Source organism: Ptychodera flava, chromosome 17 (genome assembly GCF_041260155.1).
Source record: "Ptychodera flava strain L36383 chromosome 17, AS_Pfla_20210202, whole genome shotgun sequence".
Lineage (NCBI taxonomy): Eukaryota > Metazoa > Hemichordata > Enteropneusta > Ptychoderidae > Ptychodera > Ptychodera flava.
Window position 1 is genome coordinate 10,392,696 of NC_091944.1, and position 19,934 is coordinate 10,412,629.

Here is a 19,934-nt window from a genome sequence, read left to right on the forward strand (position 1 = left end):
CAAGTTGAGAGTTTGACTGCAGTAAGTGTTATGTGAGATCTCGGTGAGTGTGAAGCATCAGTGTTAAGATTTTACTCAACCGATAAGTGCAAGGCATGTGAATACACAGAACTAAATTGAAGCCATCTTTCAGGCAATCAAGATTACAACCAATGAATGCAATTGAGCTTTCCTTGCTGCAAAAACAGTTGTATTTAAAAGGAAAAACAGATTTTGTTTGTTACGATAAGCTGACAAAAACAACAAAAACGAATCTTATCAAAGACAAAAATCTAAACATTGGCACTTTACACTCTCTGCGAACAAAATTACTGACTTCTTCAGATATTGCTCTGGTCTCCAGTTATGAGATGTGTTTTAATGAAATAATTGATTTTCAGTAGACTACAAAAATAACTGTCTGTATCATGAAAGAACTTGAATGATATTGTGATTTTTAGAACCAAATCACTGCAGATTTTGAAAGAAGAAATGAGTAACTGAATAAAGGATCTCACTTGGAGACTGCAAGTAGTACGTTGGGATCGTGTTCACATCGTTTCAGTGCGTCTACACTCTTGGTTTTCCTCTGTGGCCTTGCCTCCATGAATATGGCCTCAGCCCACAGAATGCCAGAGTTGGGAGTGTCCTGCATAGCTGTCCATGGGAAAATGGAAGAATGTCATTGGAAATAAAGGAAATAACAGCTACACTAGGGTTTAACGACACAAAACTTGAGGATAATAACAAAGTGGTAAGAAATATTCTTTGGACTCACAGGTAAAATCTTTTGCTCTGTTCTTGTAGCAATTTCACAGTTCAGAGCTTTTGCTAAGGTTTGAGAAAACAGTTACAATGTTTGCCATTTCTTATATCCCCTCATATGATCACATCTATTCCAATTCTTGTTACCTACCTCTTGCCATGGTAGCTTGTGCTATGCTCTTGTTCCCACCTCTTTCTTCAACTCTGACAGCTTCCAACCTGATAAGACAAATATATATTGATATTATAACCAGGCTGCCCTCTAAGAAATATTAACATGCCAATGACTCAAAGCAAGAATATTTGACATATTACATGTACTGGTGTAGGATTGATACAAAAAAATTCCCTGGGATTCCTGACTTGAATCGCTTCAATGGATGTGCAACTGGATGGGCAAAATGATTTCACCAGCACACTGGACAATACTGTGGTAAACAGAAAAATATATTAGTCTGCACACATTTTTGTAGAATAAAATCAAAGTGTTGGCATAACACGCTCAGAAGGATGTGTAGGCTGCTCATACAAATCTTCAAATTTCTCACAATCACTCATAAACCTGATAAAGTTTGCTCATGATATCACTACAATCTGTTATGCACTTGATGGGCTTTCCTCTTAGATGATGAAATAAAAGACGACAAGTTATAAATGTTAGCATTTTATTAATTTTTTACTCTACACGATTTTGTCAGGGCTGGTACTGTACCTGGGTAAATTTTACCAGGACTTCCCCAGTCATGTTATTGGGGTTCTACATTTAACATCAAAATTGAATGAAATCCTAATGAGGACACCAGAAAAAGTACTCTGAACTAGGGTTCACGAACCATTTACAGATATACCAAAACGTTAGCAAGAACACTATCCACATTTGTAGCCTCTTTTTGTTTACAGTTTATTCCTCTATCTTTCCGCTGTCTTGGCAAAAATTTGCAACAGCTTTGTTGAACCGCCATCATCAAGGACCCACTTCACTCTTTTGATGCGTTAGTATGTAGGAATCTGTGAGAACTCACCAAAGGTCTGGGCACTGTGGGTTGTTCAGTCTGGCCTTTTCAAGGATGGCTCTGGCTTTGGTGACGTTTCCTGACTTCTCCTCCAATCTGGAACTCAGCAGCCACAAGTGTATGGAATGCACACACTTCTTCAACTGCGGATATGAGAAGAAATATTTTTGTTGAGAAACTGTACTCTAGCTGTGAAAATTGTTCAATGGGTGCAAAGTTCAAATGGCCGTATGATCACCTAACCTCAACTCACCCAGAAATCACCATCGCCTCAAACATACCCTGAGTGGGGTAAATACTGTAAACTCAATGGGACTCATTTCAATAATTTGATGCTTGGATATTTTCATCCATATATACAGTGGTTTGCGTTGAACCATTGGTAATACCGGAACTAGACAAATTGTCTAAATTGAGGAGTTGCTAACACTCTCAGGCGTAATTGCCATCTAGGCGGTGATATTAGTCAATGACAAAGAAATCAACTCTGTGAAAGTTGAAACATTGTCTAGAAGGAGATCGTCGCGTGTAGTCAGAACAACACTACACATCCACACACATACTGCTAATTGTCCCGAATTCATCATTTGCAAGCGTTGTTTGTTGTGGTGTTGTTTTGGCTTTGTCTGCAATCCTTCGAGATGTTTCAACTTTTGGAGAGTTGATTTCTTTACTATTACTAATATTACCACTGGACGATAGTAACACCTGACAGCCTTGACAGTATGTCGACTTCCCCTATTGCCAAAAGTTCAACGCAAACCACTGTAAATTCACTTATTTTGCTAATAAAACAGTAAAATATATCGTTTGTAAGAATTTTAATGTAGTGGATTTTTTTTATCAGTGAAAGTAGCAAAAATTAAATCCAATGAAGAAGAACACGACCTCAACTAACTCAAGAGTTTAGGACCTTGACTTACCCCAAGTTGATATGTTTTCCTGGCATCGTCTAGTCTGTTCTCTTGTTCTTCGATCTGTCCTTTCATCATCCACAACTGAAACAAGAAATCAGGAAACCAGACTGTATGAATAATCCAATCTATCATCTTTTCCCACTGTTTTCTTCAGGGAAGTGTTTGAGATTTTGGAATACTACACTGATTGTTTGTTAATTAGTTTTTATCAAAGTACAGATCGGAACTCACATTGGTAAATACATGTACCAGTGATGGCACTGTGAATTTATGCTTTTTTACTTTCCATGTCTTTTTGTGCCCTTCTTTAGCTCCTTGATGTGCCCTGTTTTTCAGCAGATGAATTTCATAATGCCTGGTTTCTTTCCCACCAATTCTTTCATCAATAAGAATTATTACTATCATCATGATTATTTAAACAGCACATATCACTGAGATTTAGACAAAGTGTAACAGTTTTGCTGTTCCGTTGCATAATCTCCCAGTTGCAATGTGGGTAATACGATGGCGTTCAAATAGGTGTACGAGTTTACGAACTGAAGGTAATCATGCACACGCCTTTATACTGAAAGATTTCAACTCTCCTCAAGCAAACTTTGTTAAATTATTTTATGTTCTTGAGGAAATTAGGGGAGTGTGTTCATCATGCTCAGTGTCCATATCACATGATTTGTTTCCTGTAGCATGGATGGAGAGAACCATAATGCTTGAAGTGAAAGGTCCAGTATCTGATGAGAATTATGGGACGTAGGTTTTCTTTGACCAAAGAACATGCTTGTGGAAGCAGCATATCACTTTGCTCCCAGAGTATTTCTCATTCATTGCATACATAATGAGCACAACTTTGGCGAATATAAGTAGCTTACATCCATGTTAAAATATTGTGTATTGCTAATGCATTTTCAGTTTGGGAAAAAAGCTTAATTTCCTTATATGAAAATTTCAGCTTTTGTTTCCTAATGTTGCAATGTTAGTCTCTTGTTGTACCCCATCTATTGTGAGTAAAGTCGTCCTGTACATTTCTCTTCAATGGCACTGTTTGCAAATGACATAATTTTTCTTTCATTAATATGCAAAAATACATATTTGTCCGTATCTTCTGCAAGAACAACGAAAATGAAACCTGCTAGTTTTACAATGGATACTAAAAGTCACATTAATATATGGCTCAGACCACAAGCTGCAACAACGCAATGCACCAATAAAATCTGTCCGAATTTCGAGTAGCAGTGTCTGATGTCACACGCATGCCGCTATTTTTAGTAACAAGTCATCGTTGATGACACAGTCCCCACTTGTTAATGGGTGCTTTGATTACAGGTCCTCAGAGAGGATAGAGTCCTCTTCATTAGGTCTGTGATAAAAATACTTTTGAATAAATTCGCTTGATACATGTCTGAGTTGTAGTTCAGGACATGAAAAAATTGTAATAAAATGGCCACATGGTGGCCATATTGGATCGAATCACAAAACAAATCAATGTGCATATGTATGACACAGGTCAATGTCCTTGTACCAACTTTGATTAAAATCGGTTGAAATATGCCTGAGTTATGGCTTTGTACATGAAAAAATCATAACAAAATGGCTGCACAGCAGCCATATTGGATCGTATCACAAAACAAATTAACATGCATATGTATGACATTGGTCAATCTGCTTGTACCAACTTTGAATAAATTTGCTTGATACATGTCTGAGTTATGGTTCTGGACATGAAAAAACGTAATAAACTGGCCACACGGCGGCCATATTGGATCGTATCACAAAACAAGTCAATGTGCATATGTATGACATTGGTCGATGTCCTTGTACCAAGTTTGAATAAAATTGGTTGAGATATGCCTGAGTTATGGCTCTGTACATGAAAAAATCGTAACAAAATGGCCGCACGGCGGCCATATTGGATCATATCACAAAACAGATTGATGTGCATAGCTATGACATTGGTCAATGTCCTTGTACCAACTTTGAATAAAATCTGTAGAAACATGCCTGAGTAATGGCTCTGTACATGAAAAAATCGTAATAAAATGGCCGCCTGGCGGCCATATTGGATCGTATCACAAAACAAATTGACGTGCATATGTACGACATATGTCAATGTCCTTGTACCAAGTTTGAATAAAATCGGTTGAGATATGCCTGAGTTATGGCTCTGTACATGAAAAAATCGTAACAAAATGGCCGCATGGCGGCCATATTGGATCGTATCACAAAAAGAATTGACGTGCATATCTATGACATTGGTCAATGTCCTTGTACCAACTTTGAATAAAATCAGTTGAAACATGCCTGAATTATGGCTCTGTACATGAAAAAATCGTAATAAAATGGCCGCCTGGCAGCCATATTGGATCGTATCACAAAACAAATCGACGTGCATCTGTATGACATATGAAGTAATCCTTGTACCAAGTTTGAATGAAATTGCTTCAGGCATCTCTGAGATATCTGCGTGAACGGACGGACGGACGCACGCACGCACGGACGCACGGACGCACGCACACACGCACGGACATGACCAAACCTATAAGTCCCCTGGACGGTGTCCGTGGGAACTAACAAACCTGAAACTGCAAACAGCACTAATGTATGGCTATTTCTGGCATGAGACTTACTTTTGGGAAGTCTGGGTAGTGTTTGAGTCCCTCATCAAGCAGTCTTAGTGCTTCCCCAATGCAGCCAAGACACCACTCCAATTTCACTGACTTCATAAACACCTACATAGGGGGGAGGGGGGAGAAGGAGGGGGAGAGAAAAAAAGGCAGGCGTAAACATCGAGGAAGCATAATGGTGGCACTGGAGGGCGTAAACGAAAGGGCATACAACAGCTGGTGCATACCTACGCAGATTCATTATAACCTAAAAAGAACAAAAGTTTTATCAAACACTGTGCACGATAAATAATATAAAAGTGCATGGAAAGCTGTCAGCCACTTTAATCAGAACAATTTTCCATTATGGATAAAATTTTCAAATAGGAGGTCAAAAATATGTAGAATATTACCAATCTGTTAAACAGGAACTTCCCCCATAAAAGCTGGATTACCGTAAATCTATACAAGTGCAAAAAAGCCACACTACTGATCGGACTTGCTGTGTTTGGTCCTAGAATCCCATAGTTTTGTCATGTTTCAGGCGTACATTGTCATTGAATCTTACATATGATGTCTGTGAATGTCTAGCGACTAAACTTGAGTTGAAAATAAACTGAACAAGTCATCGTTGATGACACAGTCCCCACTTGTTAATGGGCACTTTGATTACAGGTCCTCAGAGAGGATAGAGTCCTCTTCATTAGGTCTGTGATAAAAATACTTTTGAATAAATTCGCTTGATACATGTCTGAGTTGTAGTTCAGGACATGAAAAAATCGTAATAAAATGGCCACATGTCGGCCATATTGGATCGTATCACAAAACAAATCGATGTGCATATGTATGACATAGGTGAATGTCCTGTACCAGTTTGAATAAAATCCGTTGAGATATGCCTGAGTTATGGCTCTGTACATGAAAAAATCGTAACAAAATGGCCGCATGGCAGCCATATTGGATCGTATCACATGAAAAATTGACGTGCATATCTATGACATTGGTCAATGTCCTTGTACCAACTTTGAATAAAATCAGTTGAAACATGCCTGAGTAATGGCTCTGTACATGAAAAAATCGTCATAAAATGGCCGCCTAGCGGCCATATTGAATCGTATCACAAAACAAATCGACGTGAATATGTATGACATTGGTCAATGTCCTTGTACTAAGTTTGAATAAAATCCGTTGAGATATGCCTGAGTTATGGCTCTGTACATGAAAAAAATTGTAACAAAATGGCCGCACGGCGGCCATATTAGATCGTATCACATGAAAAATTGACGTGCATATATATGACATTGGTCAATGTCCTTGTACCAACTTTGAATAAAATCAGTTAAAACATGCCTGAGTAATGGCTTTGTACATGAAAAAATCGTAATAAAATGGCCGCCTGGCGGCCATATTGAATCGTATCACAAAATAAATCGACGTGAATATGTATGACATAGGTCAATGTCCTTGTACAAAGTTTGAATAAAATCGGTTGAGATATGCCTGAATTATGGCTCTGTACATGAAAAAATCGTAACAAAATGGCCACCTGGCGGCCATATTGGATTGTATCACAAAACAAATTGATGTGCATATCTATGACATTGGTCAATGTCCTTGTACCAGCTTTGAATAAAATCGGTTGAAACATGTCTGAGTTATGGCTCTGTACATGGAAAAATCATAATAAAATGGCCGCCTGGCAGCCATATTGGATCGTATCAAAAAACAAATTGACGTGCATCTGTATGACATATGAAGTAATCCTTGTACCAAGTTTGAATGAAATCGCTCCAGGCATCTCTGAGATATCTGCGTGAACGGACGGACGGACGCACGGACGCACGGACGCACGCACGCACGCACACACGCACGGACATGACCAAACCTATAAGTCCCCCCGGACAGTGTCCGTGGGGACTAAAAAATGTTCTATTTTTATGTCAGAGAACACATATGTTTCATAATGTCTTCCCTGTAACACCACTTGTCTCCTCTTTGCATACTGTATATCACGAAAGTGCCCGCCATGATTATTCAAATTTATCATACCGTCAAAGCGATCCTATGAGAATTAAAAAACTCCTGCCAAGTGTATGCAAATGGCTGAGTCATCAGTAATCCCCCTATTGTGCGCCCATGGTCCTGTAACTTCCCGTTTACAATGCCCATCTATTGCAGACACTTTCAGCATTCACAAAAGTGTCCTTGATAAGCAAACAGGTATTTGTTGAAACACTTTTTGATGTCAACACTGAAGACATAAACAGACTGAGTATCGCACACCACTTATAGACACTAAAGCTTCATCCTATGTTCGCAAACTTACTCTGGCTGTTGGCGCACTACTCCGTGCTTTGGCTAAAAGCCTCCTGGCTCTCTCATATTCATTATTCTCACTTTCGAGTTTGACGGCAGCCAACCAGATCTCTTCGCTGTTTGGATTGGCTTGGAAAGCCAACGAGAGAATACTTCTTGCTGCGGGAACGTCACCCTGTTATCAACAAAACAAAACAAGCAGATCATCTTTAGCTTAGCTGATGATTCTACTATTTCTCAAGTTTGCAGTGCCGTCAAAACACATATTGTACCAGTGTACTCCATTAAATGTAAAGTATTGAACCTCAGGGACAAACATTGTACTCGGACTTTGGAATTATTTATAATACTTTTTTGATCTACCATTTGTGTAGGCTCATTTCGAAGCTTTTGGAGAAAATGAAATTTTCGTGAAAATTAAGAATTTAATTTTCCCAATAAGGTTGGCACAAGGATGGCAACTATTTTGAATTACAAAATGTCAATAAATTTAAGGCTATTTGTTTACATAGTACAAAAATTTGCATGGCGACATGTAAATTCTCAATTCTTGATTTTGAAAGAGAAAGGACAAAAGTTTCTTTAAGAAATGTTTGAATAGAAGTTTAATCATTTCAATTTTGCGGTACTGTATTTACTACCATAAAGCCCTTCTCATTGACTCTTGTCTGTATTTTGCAGCATAAAATGTTTTTAATTGATGCTACCCCTAAAATCTAGCCCTAACCCTAAATTTTCAATTTGATGTGATTTCTGTAAGGTATGTTCTAAATTCAATTCATTCAGCTACAAAGAGGCTTGAAAGGAAATCCTGCCTGTGAAATTTACATTTTTGAACATGTAAAGTTAGTTTAGAAGTTATGGAAATTTGTTTGCATCAAACCAATACCGGAACACACAAAATTTTACATTTTTATCAGGAAAAGTAAATATTCTTGAGTCAGCGACATGAATTTGGTTATACTCCTTCGGTTAGGTGTCAAACTGGCTCTATTGAAAAAGAATTACAAATCACTGTTTTGCAGTCTTTAGAAATCTCCACATCCTAGCTCGATGTTGACACCCACTGTCTCAATAATTGTCTCAACTTGTTATCTCGATAGTTTTCTATCTCTGTCAATGTATCTGTCTTCACCCTACACTACAACTGGTTTTGCCTTCAACTACTGCTGTCAACAATGAGGCTGCACCCATTGCACAGGGAATTGAAAGTGAGAGGGTTACAGGCAGTGTGCCCTCTAAGCCTACGACTCATGATCATTTTCTGTGACTCAACAAAATTTTCAGTTGAATAGGAAATTATTCATTGTGACCCATGAAAATTTCACAAATTTTTCAACGGACTCAAAGTTTCCTGAAGTCTCTTTTGTTAGGGGGCACACTGGTTACAGGCTGCATATTACCTTCCATACTGGAGTTTGGCACTCAACAAATTGATTTGATTGGTTGATTGATTGATTGATTGATTGATAAATGTGCGTGTCTGAACAATCTACAGCTGTACTTACAGCCATCCATTTGGACTTGGCACCCATCAACCATAACACTTCCGCTTTGGGACAGTGAGCCACAGCTCTCTGCAGGAGTGCCTCTAATGACTCCCTAGCAAAGAGAAGGAACAGTACATCGTGTCAGAGGATACATGAACAGTTTCTGAAGATGCTATAACAGTAGATGGAAAGAGTCAGGCTTAATCAAGAACAGAGAGAAAATGCCACTGGCTAAAGTTTTGAGAACACAAACATGGAAAGTTAATCTGCAATTACAGACATCACAAACTGCAAATATTTGAGATATATGTCATCTGAAGATGCTTTTATGGTAATTATGAAACGTAATAAATATCATGCTCTGTAAAATGGATGTCAAATGTTTTCCTGAGTAATAAAAAGAATGTGCTGTGTTTTGTAGACTCAGTACACCCAAGACAGTGTTCTCCCTGAATAAGGTAACAGGGGCGTGGCGCCCTCTTGTAAATTCCGAGCGCCCCCTTGCCAGAAATGAAAAAGATTTATCTTTTGTGAAACATAAAAACAATAAAATGTACGGGAAAAAAAGTTGACAGTGATTTACAAGCAAAATGCGAGCGTGAGCCTCGATCCTGCAGACTGCAAACATAATTCTCATCGATCTTGCAAATCTCGCGAGTTTGTGATGTCATCCGAGATCATAAGCCCATGTGCAACTCATCGAAGGCAGCCATATTTGCATGGCTCAGTCCGCAACGTTACGTTAGCCACGGTCACTCCATAGGGACCGTGCATTAGGTAACCGACTTAGCTGAGTAAACATGGCAAGGAGCTTGAGGGTAACCAAGGACAGCAGAGTACACTGAAGTTTTTATAGGAGGTTAGAATTTCGTTTGTGTATTCCTTCCCAAAGCAAAACAACCTAATGTTAGGCTCGGTCGGACGTGTATGAGGATGAGAACACGTGAGTGTTACGGTGATAATTTTGACATCGATGAATAAATGTATGTCTCTAGACTCGCTATGTTTTCGTTTTCAAAAAATGTAATCTTCATTGAAATCCGTGAACTGTAATAAAGTTATGGAACACTGTTTCAGATCTCTTTTCCTTTGAGTTTTTTATACGAAAAAAAATGCTCCGCAAACCTGAGTTTTATGGTCACCGTGATAATTTGACATCGATGAATAAATGTACATTTATGTCTCTCGCTATGTTTTCGTTTTCAAAAAATGTAATCTTCATAATTGAAATCAGTGAACTGTAATAAAAGTTATGAAACACTGTCTCAGATCTCCTTTCCTAAGAGTTTTTATACGAAAAAAATCTGAAAAAAATACTCCCCAAGTGCCACCAAATAACACCATTTTAATCTCTATTTTTAAAAGCTCCAAGGGCAGGAGGGGGGACACCCCCCTCCTGACCTCCCCCCGCGACCGCTAAGCGGTCGCTTGTGGTGCTTCGCACCACGTCTTCGCCCTCTTCTAAAAAAATCCTGGGGAGAACACTGCAAGAGATCACATAATGGTGGTACAAACAAACCTACATGAACACGAACGGAAATACACAGACATTTGTATTTATATGGGCGTTTGTGCGCATGGATTCAAATTTTGGATTTAACCCATTAATGACAATCCCGTTGGGTCAAACACTAGGTAGAACAAAGATGGCTTGCTCAATATACATGGGCAAAAACAGACAGATTTGCTGAGTACCTGCTGCCGTGATTTTTCTCAAAGTAGGCCGCCTCTATCCAGATTTTCTTCCGACTTGGGAAGACAGTCAATGCATGCGCATAGACGGCACGGGCACACTCTATGGCTCCATGGTTGGCAAACTGGATGAAAAAAATAAAAAAGTCAGCCATCAGACTAAAACAGTATACTTACTTGTAGAAGAGGGTCAGCAATTTGAGGAAAAGATATCACTTATGTATTTTCTTCAAAAGTTAGAGCATACATTTTCCAAAGTAAAAAAATAAAAATGATTGTTTTGAAGTAATTTGCAGAGATTCAGAGATTGTTATCAGGATGAATCCTTACAGCATTGGTTCCGGTGGTGAGTCCTTTTTTACCGGATTTTTCTCAACTATTTTATCAGGAAGATCCAAGGGAACTGCTCTTCAATTTTATCAATATGCCCACGGCCATTACATGTCACATTTCTCATAACAGCATTTTGAAGATATTGATAGCAATCTCTAATCCTCTTTCTACCAGGCTCCATAAACAAACCATAGAAATAAGTACAACTTGGAAGAAAGAGGATTAACCTACCGAAGGTCATGGGTTAACTTTCATGTAAAGTAATATGCAAATTATTATGCTAATTAGGGGCAACTCTGGCAAAAATTTCTGGGGAGAATACTGGTCTTCCAACTTATGTCGTTTATATGGTCAAGTCACAAGATGATGAAACCAATACTCACTACATCTGCGTCATCCATCCAGGTGGCTTCTCGGTCTTCATCTTCAACTCCAATACCAATGATGCTACGACTGAAACACAACATGGAAATTTGCAAATGCATACATCGGTACAGGAAATTCAAACAAATTCTGATCTTTGATTCCTTATTTAATAGGGTTAAGGCAATATGCTCTGGATAAATTACAAAACTTACACCCCTGTACAGCTTGAACGATTAAGATTGATGGTGAAGTGATGTTGTGTAATGTTGTACGCTGGATATTATGATCTGAATGTCTTGACGTTGAAGCTATATTGTGTTACACCGCATATGGGATATGTATGTAAAAATTTTGTAAAGGTCTTGTCATTTTATTAATGATACTGAGCCTTTACAGCTATGGTATTTCGCTTCTTTTCCCATCTAAGTGGTACATGCAATGGTAATATGAGAATGTATAAGTAAATTCTCACAAAATTTCCAGGTTATTTGCTGATACACTTACATGATGGCTTGGCATGTGGTGATACTGCCTGACTTCTCACACTCCTCGGCATCCTTCACCCACTGCTCTCGGTTGATTTCCACCATGTTGGCTCTCAGAGAATTGATGGCTGTCGATGTGCCAAAAACAGAGGGACAAATCCATCAATGAGAGAGAGATGAGAACTGTGAAAAAAATCTTAACAATACAGAGAAGTGGAAAAGATGACATTTTTAGGAGGGAGGGAGGGGGAACAAAGGGAGAGGTGAGACAGACAGACAGACAGACAGACAGAAAATATTATGGAGGGGAAAAAACAGAATTTTTCCTTTTTCTTGTGGTATGTACTGTAAAAATGTTAGTATGATTATTTTCAACTTTCCCCGGGCAGAAAGTTTCCCAAAGGTAATAAAACAAAACATTTCATAGTAACATCTTTTAAATGCTTTGTATACAAAGCAGACAAACTTTAACGATAAACATTCTCGTTTTACTTTATAAAATTTTATTCAACCACATATTACATATGAACTTGAAGTTTGGGGATCTACCTATCCGTCACACCTCAAAAGTATATTTTTGTCTCAGAAAATGGCAGTTAGAACAATGACCTTTAGTAATATCGCAGAACACACAAATCCTCTATTCAATCAATTACACATTCTTGACATATATAAACTACACAAACTTCAAATAGGTTGCTTTATGTATGATTTAACTAATGATAATTTACCGCATAATGAACTGAACTTACATAATTGGCAATAATTTGTTAAATTATGCGGTAACATAGCTTTTGCTATTTTTCCGTCTCCCATTTACTCTTGACTCTCACTTTGTTGTACACGCATTTCTGATGTGTAGAACTTACCATAATTGAGAGTAATTGAGAGTAATAAACATGAACATGAACAAACTCAGCGTAAAAGACCAACCTCTGTCAATGATTCTTTCCACCATCACTGTGTTGCCGTGTGCCTCTTCTAACTTGGCAGCTGTGATCCAGATCTGTCTGTCTGTCGGGATGTTCTCCCTGGCTTTGTTCAAAACCTTTCTGGCATTTTCATAGCTTTCAAGTCTTGCAAGTGCAATCCATAACTGTTTGATGAAAAGAAAGTTTCATTAGAAAAACTGAAATGACATATTTTCACTTTTTTTAAAACTATATTTTAAGTAACTCTGTGTTAATCAATTCTCACACTCTGAACTGAGTCTCAATGCAGCAAAAGCTAAAGATGAAACATTGCTTTCGTTGATGATAAATATGCAACACCATTTCTACTGAACATCTTACTGTATTTCATTGTTACGGGAATGTAACACAGATCTCTACCTTGCCTCTACATTCACCTGGAGAACATATGAGTACAATCATGGTAAGTGGAACAAGCGACCTAGCGGCCGATATAGCTCCGCTGTGTTTATGTAGAGAATAACTATTTTGACACATGTTGATGAAGAAGGTGGAAATCTTTGATAGCTCAATGCAGTGGCCAGAAAAAGTGGCTAAAATAGCTGAAAAAATACACAATAGAACATTTCATTGTACTTTGAATATATCACATTGGATCATCCCCAAGAACATGTCAACCAAAGCTATCCGATGAGTAGTTTTTTGGAGAATAAAATTTTCTGACCAAAAATGGCAACAATCGCCCCAAAAAAAATAAAATTTGCAGATTTCATCATAATTTCAAAAGATCAAATTTAGTTCATCTATAGAAACCTGTATACCAAATTTCAAAGCTGTTGAACAGTACTTTTTGAGAAACACATTTTTAACCAAAAATGGAAAAAATTGACCCAAAAATTCAAAATTGCAGATTTCATCATAATTTCAATAAATATTATTTAGTTCATCTATAGAAACCTCTATACCAAATTTCAAAGCTATCAGATGAGTAGTTTTGGAAATACACATTTTTTGACCAAAATTGGCAAAAATTGCCCCAAAAATACAAAATTACAGATTTCATCAGAAATTCAATAAATATTACTAAGCTCATCTGTAGAAACCTGTATACAAATTTCAAAGCCATCAGACCAGTACTTTTGAGAAAGACATTTTTTGACCAAAAATGGCAAAAATTGCCCCAAAATTACAAATTGCAGATTTCATCATAATTTCAATAAATATCATTAAGGTGATCTGTAGGAACCTGTATACCAAATTACAAAGCTATCAGATGAGTAGTTTTGGAAATACACATTTTTTGACCAAAAGTGGCAAAAAATGCCCCAAAAATACAAAATTGCAGATTTCATCATAATTTCAATAAATATCATTTAGTTCATCTGTAGGAACCTGTATACCAAGTTTCAAAGCTATCAGATGAGTACTTTTGGAAATACACATTTTTTGACCAAAAATGGCAAAAATTGCCCAAAAATACAAATTACAGATTTCACCAGAAATTTAATATATATTACTTAGTTCATCTATAGAAACCTGTATGCCAAATTTCAAAACTATCAGACCAGTACTTTTTGAGAAATACATTTTTTGACCAAAAATCACAAAAATTGCCTTAAAAATGCAAATTTGCATATTTCTGCACAATTTGAACAAATCTGAAATAGATCATCCCTAGGACATATGTACCAAATATCAAAGCTATCTGACTGGTAGTTTTGAAGGAGAAGAATTTTTAAAGGTTTTTTTACCAAAAATGAAAAAAATTGCCTTAAAAATACAAATATGCAAATTTCACCACAATTTAAACAAATCTGTCTGAAGTCACCCTAAGTAAACTGCATATCAAATTTCAAAGCAATCAGACAAGCAGTTTCAGAGAAGAAGATTTTTTTACCAAAAACACCAAAAAATGCCCCAAAAATACAAATATGCAAATTTCACTACGATTTGAACAAACTTAAGTGAGGTCACTCCAAGTGAGCTGAATATAAAATTTCAAAGCATTTGGACTTGCGGTTTCAGAGGAGAAGGCAATTGTTGACGGACGACAACGGACGACGACGGACGACGACGACGACGACGGACGACGACGGACGACGACGACGACGACGGAAAATCAACCTATTTGATAAGCTCCGCGTCGCTGACAGCGGAGCTAAAAAAGGTATTTGTGATATGACTATACATACAATTTTACTGACTATACTTTACCTAACAGTAAAAAAACAGAACACTACCAGTAAACTACAAGTATTTCACTTACACCAGCATAACTGCTGTAATCAGTAGCCCTCCACAGACAACTGTGCTTTAACACTAGTCAAACAGTCCTTTATCTACAGTCTACTTTGCCTAAATACTATTAGAACAGCTCTCTACCGATTACTAGAAAGGCTCTCTACCAATACTAAATACCTTACCTCTACACTGGTAGGACAACACTCAACCGCTCTGCTCAACAGAATCCTGGCATCATCTGGATCTTCTAACTCTACAGCGGCTTTCCAAAGACGCACAGAATTGGGGATGTGTTCAAGAGCTGAGAATAAAATGATCGTGATTAGCATCTGTAAATTCATCATTGAAAAAATGCCACACTCGTATATTTTCCTTCCTATAATTTGTTTCCATCCAAAATTCTACAATAATGAATCTGTAAATTGCAGAAAATTTCATGAATCTATCTTGTTTCAAACATGTCAAGTACTTGAAAGTTTATTTTGTTTTTGTGAAACTGGAAACTAAAGTAAACTGTACGAATTTACGTTTGGATCATATGTGGAGTTATATTTGATAATTAACCCCTTCATCGCAATGGTTTGACCCAGTTGCATTCTTTTCTTTGGCAAATTTGAATCTCTGCATCGGAAACTGGGATTGACACATGCTAACCTTTTCACCCCAATGCCCTGTGAGCATGTCCACATCCACCATTGATAACAATGCGTTTGGGCCAAACCATTGTGGTGACAGGGTAAAACAAAACACATGTCTATGTTATTTAAGAGTTTCCAACCTTTTCTCAATACTCTTTTCTTAGCTTTGGTTTCGTTTTCCAGATCAGCCGCTCTAATCCAGATTCTCACAGACTGTGGTAACTGTCGTGCTGCTTGCGCAACCACAGCCTTGGCCGTGTCACCAGGCTGTACAAGAAAGTATGAAGAACGGAGAGTAAGTAAGGAAGGAAGGAAGGAAGGAGGAAGGAAGAGAGAGAGAGAGAGAGAGAGAGAGAGAGAGAGAGAGAGAGAGAGAGAGAGAGAGCAAAGAAATTTAAAGACATATGAATTGGATTGGAATCGGTGCTAAGAAATGTTGTAGGTTACACGTAAATATCTACAGGTAAATTTGATTCTCAGAACTTTTAAACACTGACATACAAGTACATATATGGATGTCTTACAGGTTTTAAATACAGAAATTAAATTTAAAAATAAAAGTTGTACATATCTTAGCTCCACCATACTTGGCAATATTCCCACTCCATTTCAAATCTTGTGAAATTTTCAATTTTCGTTTACCATAATGAAGCTTATCCTTTTACGGGATTTCATCTTGATGTAAACAAATTTTTCCAAAATTTCAATTGGACCGTGCAAGAGTTTCTTGACGAAGAACACAAAATGTGTTTAAAAGGAGGGTCAAGCTTAATGGCAATGACCATACCTGTAATCTGGCAGCTTCAAGCCATAGATCTTCACTGTTGGGACAGATCTCACAGCCTTGCATTATAATATTTCTGGCTGCTTGGAGTTTGCCGGTGACTTCCTCCAACCTGGCTGAAGCTATCCAAGCTGCAATTTTAAATTTATCAAATTTCAGTTAACATATTGTGTGTCAGAGTTCAAGTAAACCAGTAAGCTATCTTGCTAGAATTAGTGACGAATGGCATCAAAACATATGCTACTATTTAGAACACAGTGTAAATATGGGTTTTGCAAAAGAAATCAGTTTCCTGTAAGTGTGTTTATGTTTGTGGAGAGTCAATTAATAATGAGAATGAATATGAAATATGGAAAGTACTCATTTTAGGTCAGACAAGAGGCAAATCTGTTACTATGTGAATTAGCTGCATGCATGGTTCTGTTAGACACAAACATGTATAGCACATTAATTATGATTATGATTATGATCGGAAGTTAACTCGATAATTAATTCATATCATATCCTTACACCTACTCCATTACATGAAACACTACACCATTTAGGCTTTGGCAAATTTCTATTGACTGACTGACTGACTGATTGATTGATTGATTAATTAATTGGTTGATTGACACTTACCTGGAGGATGTTTAGGATTTGTCTCTCTGACCGACTTGAGGAGCAACCTTGCCTTCTTGATATCGGCAATGTCACCACCGACCTGCGGTATCATACTCTGTAAGTCTGTCAAGTAACCTTTGGGATCCACTACAGTCTGTCCACTCACAGAATCTGAAACCTACACAGACCACATGGATATCATAACACTGTGTACAGACTCTATACTGTAATTGTGTCTCGCAATAGTTTATCTCCAGTCAAGCATCAATGTATGATTCCGTGAGATATTACACTGTATCACCAGATACAAGCAACTATACAATCCCGCACATCTCAGTTGATATAGAAATTCATGCTTATAGTACAGGACAAGTATAAGAGTCACAAAGTACTATGATGAAATTCAAAACTTAGCAGGTATCATCTGAGAGCATTTCAAGAAAAGACAGAACTGCAAGTCACATTTATAATATGTTCGATGAAGGGACTAAGATAAGTAAGTTCATATGATATGTACATGTATATGTCATGAAGCATTGTTTTGTTTCTCATCTACAATAATAAACTCCATTTACCTGATTCAACTTGATGTCCATAAGTGTGTTTCTGGCCTCCCCGATTTTCCTCAGATCTACATCTCCAGATGGCGTCATCATTCCTGATGACATTGTCCCCGGATACGGGGTCATCAAGCCAGCCCCGTATTGCTACCAACATAAGCATAGAGTACCATTGTATCCTCACATTTCATTGAAAACTGATATTTGTCAAATCTGTGCTAGACCTGAATTCAAAAATCTGGTACACTGATTTCTAAGTCAATGCAATGCATATAATTGTTTACATGTATTTGTAAACATAAATGATGAGAGACAATATCTTACATTGGGATTAAAAATTATGTGAGCATAATTACAATCACACAACTCATTTGCAAAGTGATCTAAGTTCTACCCTTTTTTAACAATCACATCTTTTGCAGTGGACAAGTTGACTAGTATCCTCCCAAAAATGTAGATAAGTTATAAAACATACAGAACCAGGGAAAGACACTAAGGGTTGTCCGATTGCCCGGGGCAAGTAAAAGTCGCGTTCGGGCAAGTGAACCTCCGATGCCACTTGCCCGACGGGACAAGTGAAAAAAATAATACCTAGAAATCGAATTCACGAGAGCGATTTTCTGGTGAGGGAACATGGACTTAAATAACAAAAAATTTTCATATTATGTCATTGCGCACATTTCCATAAGATTTTTCATAAAATTGCATGAAGAGTTGATGAAATGTAATCACTTTCAATAAAATACAGTTCAAACAATACCACCGGTTAAATACCGTACGCTGATTTTGCATATGAAAAAGCTGTTCAGCTGGTGGAGCGTACATTCACCACAGTTCACTTTATGGACTGTGAGGTTACGGTGTCTCACAATATGTCGATACGGTAAAAAAGGAAACACACAGCGGTTTTTGTGCTTTGTATGAACATTTATAATGATGTAAAAATCCAGTGGTGAAAAATCACCACAAAAAAGGGAGTTTTACGAAAACGTACTCTTCAATGTTAACTTGTTGAGTGACAGTGAGACCGCATGCAATGAAAGTCATGCATCACTTTGGTGTCAACGGGTCCAGTCTTTGAATTTTCAATGAACACTGACTTAATTTTCAGGTCAATAAGCTAAAAGTTACTTGTCCGTGGCGACCAACCTCTCTGTTTGTGAATTTTCCCATTCTAAAATGACTGTCAAGAAGCAATGGGAGCGAGTTTGACATCGAGAAATTCATCTTTCAAGACACATAGAAAACCACCGACGCCTTAGGTTGTTGGTTTAAATTCTATTTAGTCTGCGCATGAGCATTAAAAAGACCACCTAGGTTATTAGAAAAACATAGGATACTGGTATAGTGCAATGGTAATCCAAACTTCATAGGGCTTGTGTATGATGTCAGCGCAGTAAAAACATGACAAAGAAGTACATTATTTTTCAGAAGCTTCAAAACATTCCTTTATAGCTACAGATTTTTTTCTTTCTGTATATATAAGTTAAAACTTTTAACTGCAAAAATACTTTGAAGGTACAATTAAAATGGCTGTTATTATTTGTACATTAAGACCCAAGAAAGTAAACATACAAACACATGAACTGTTAGTATTTTTTCCATGAATATGAAAGCCCCACTACACACGCGATTGTGCAATACCTTAGTCCAAGCTTAGTCAAAGCTTATATGAAGCTTGGCGCCGAAGCTCAGAACAATGTTTTGCGTGCCAACCTTAAATTAAGACTGGGACGCCCAAGATTAGCTGAAGCTTATCCTTGCACACCTTTGTTGAAGCTTAGGGCAAACTAACCTTTATAAAAGCTTAAACTTCCAAATCTTGTTCCAAGCTTGGGGAGTAAAGCTTGGGCTGAACTTTACGGATAAGCTTTTAATCATCCTCGTTTCTACTGTAGCTTTTGGGTCCCTTGACCCAGCATTTGACCTAAGGGTTATTTTTTTGCTCAGTTTAGGGAGCCGATTTTGCTGCAGAGTCTTGCCAAATTATTGGTTTGAAAGTTATGATCCACATTAAAAAAAATATAGACCAGTATGCGGGCTTTGGATAAAATAACCACGAACGCGTTGAAATATGTTTGCATTGAGACCGACATCGCTACAGGAACACCTCTTGTCATCACTGTCCAGTATGCCCGGTGCTCATGTCGTCTGCACAGCTGAAGAGTGCGGCTTGATCGACTGCATCACGACTTTTATGAATTAACCTCTGTATGACAAGTTTCTTGTTGACAAGGTTTAATA

The 19,934-nt window shown here is 37.6% G+C and overlaps 1 protein-coding gene across 1 annotated transcript in view; it reads right to left on the bottom strand.

Annotated features, from left to right (window-relative positions):
* LOC139115376 (pre-mRNA-processing factor 6-like) overlaps window positions 1-19,934 on the bottom strand; it is a 29,147-nt gene that overhangs the window by 1,879 nt on the left and 7,334 nt on the right. Inside the window, exons 8-23 of the mRNA XM_070677445.1 lie at window positions 17,706-17,837; window positions 17,149-17,308; window positions 16,531-16,658; window positions 15,884-16,010; window positions 15,288-15,406; window positions 12,887-13,049; window positions 11,973-12,081; window positions 11,486-11,555; window positions 10,773-10,894; window positions 9,096-9,189; window positions 7,598-7,762; window positions 5,296-5,397; window positions 2,681-2,755; window positions 1,767-1,900; window positions 896-963; window positions 498-636 (exon numbers count right to left, since the gene is read on the bottom strand). Coding sequence (XP_070533546.1) covers window positions 498-636; window positions 896-963; window positions 1,767-1,900; window positions 2,681-2,755; window positions 5,296-5,397; window positions 7,598-7,762; window positions 9,096-9,189; window positions 10,773-10,894; window positions 11,486-11,555; window positions 11,973-12,081; window positions 12,887-13,049; window positions 15,288-15,406; window positions 15,884-16,010; window positions 16,531-16,658; window positions 17,149-17,308; window positions 17,706-17,837 — 1,907 coding nt within the window. The remainder of the gene's footprint in view (window positions 1-497; window positions 637-895; window positions 964-1,766; window positions 1,901-2,680; window positions 2,756-5,295; window positions 5,398-7,597; window positions 7,763-9,095; window positions 9,190-10,772; window positions 10,895-11,485; window positions 11,556-11,972; window positions 12,082-12,886; window positions 13,050-15,287; window positions 15,407-15,883; window positions 16,011-16,530; window positions 16,659-17,148; window positions 17,309-17,705; window positions 17,838-19,934) is intronic.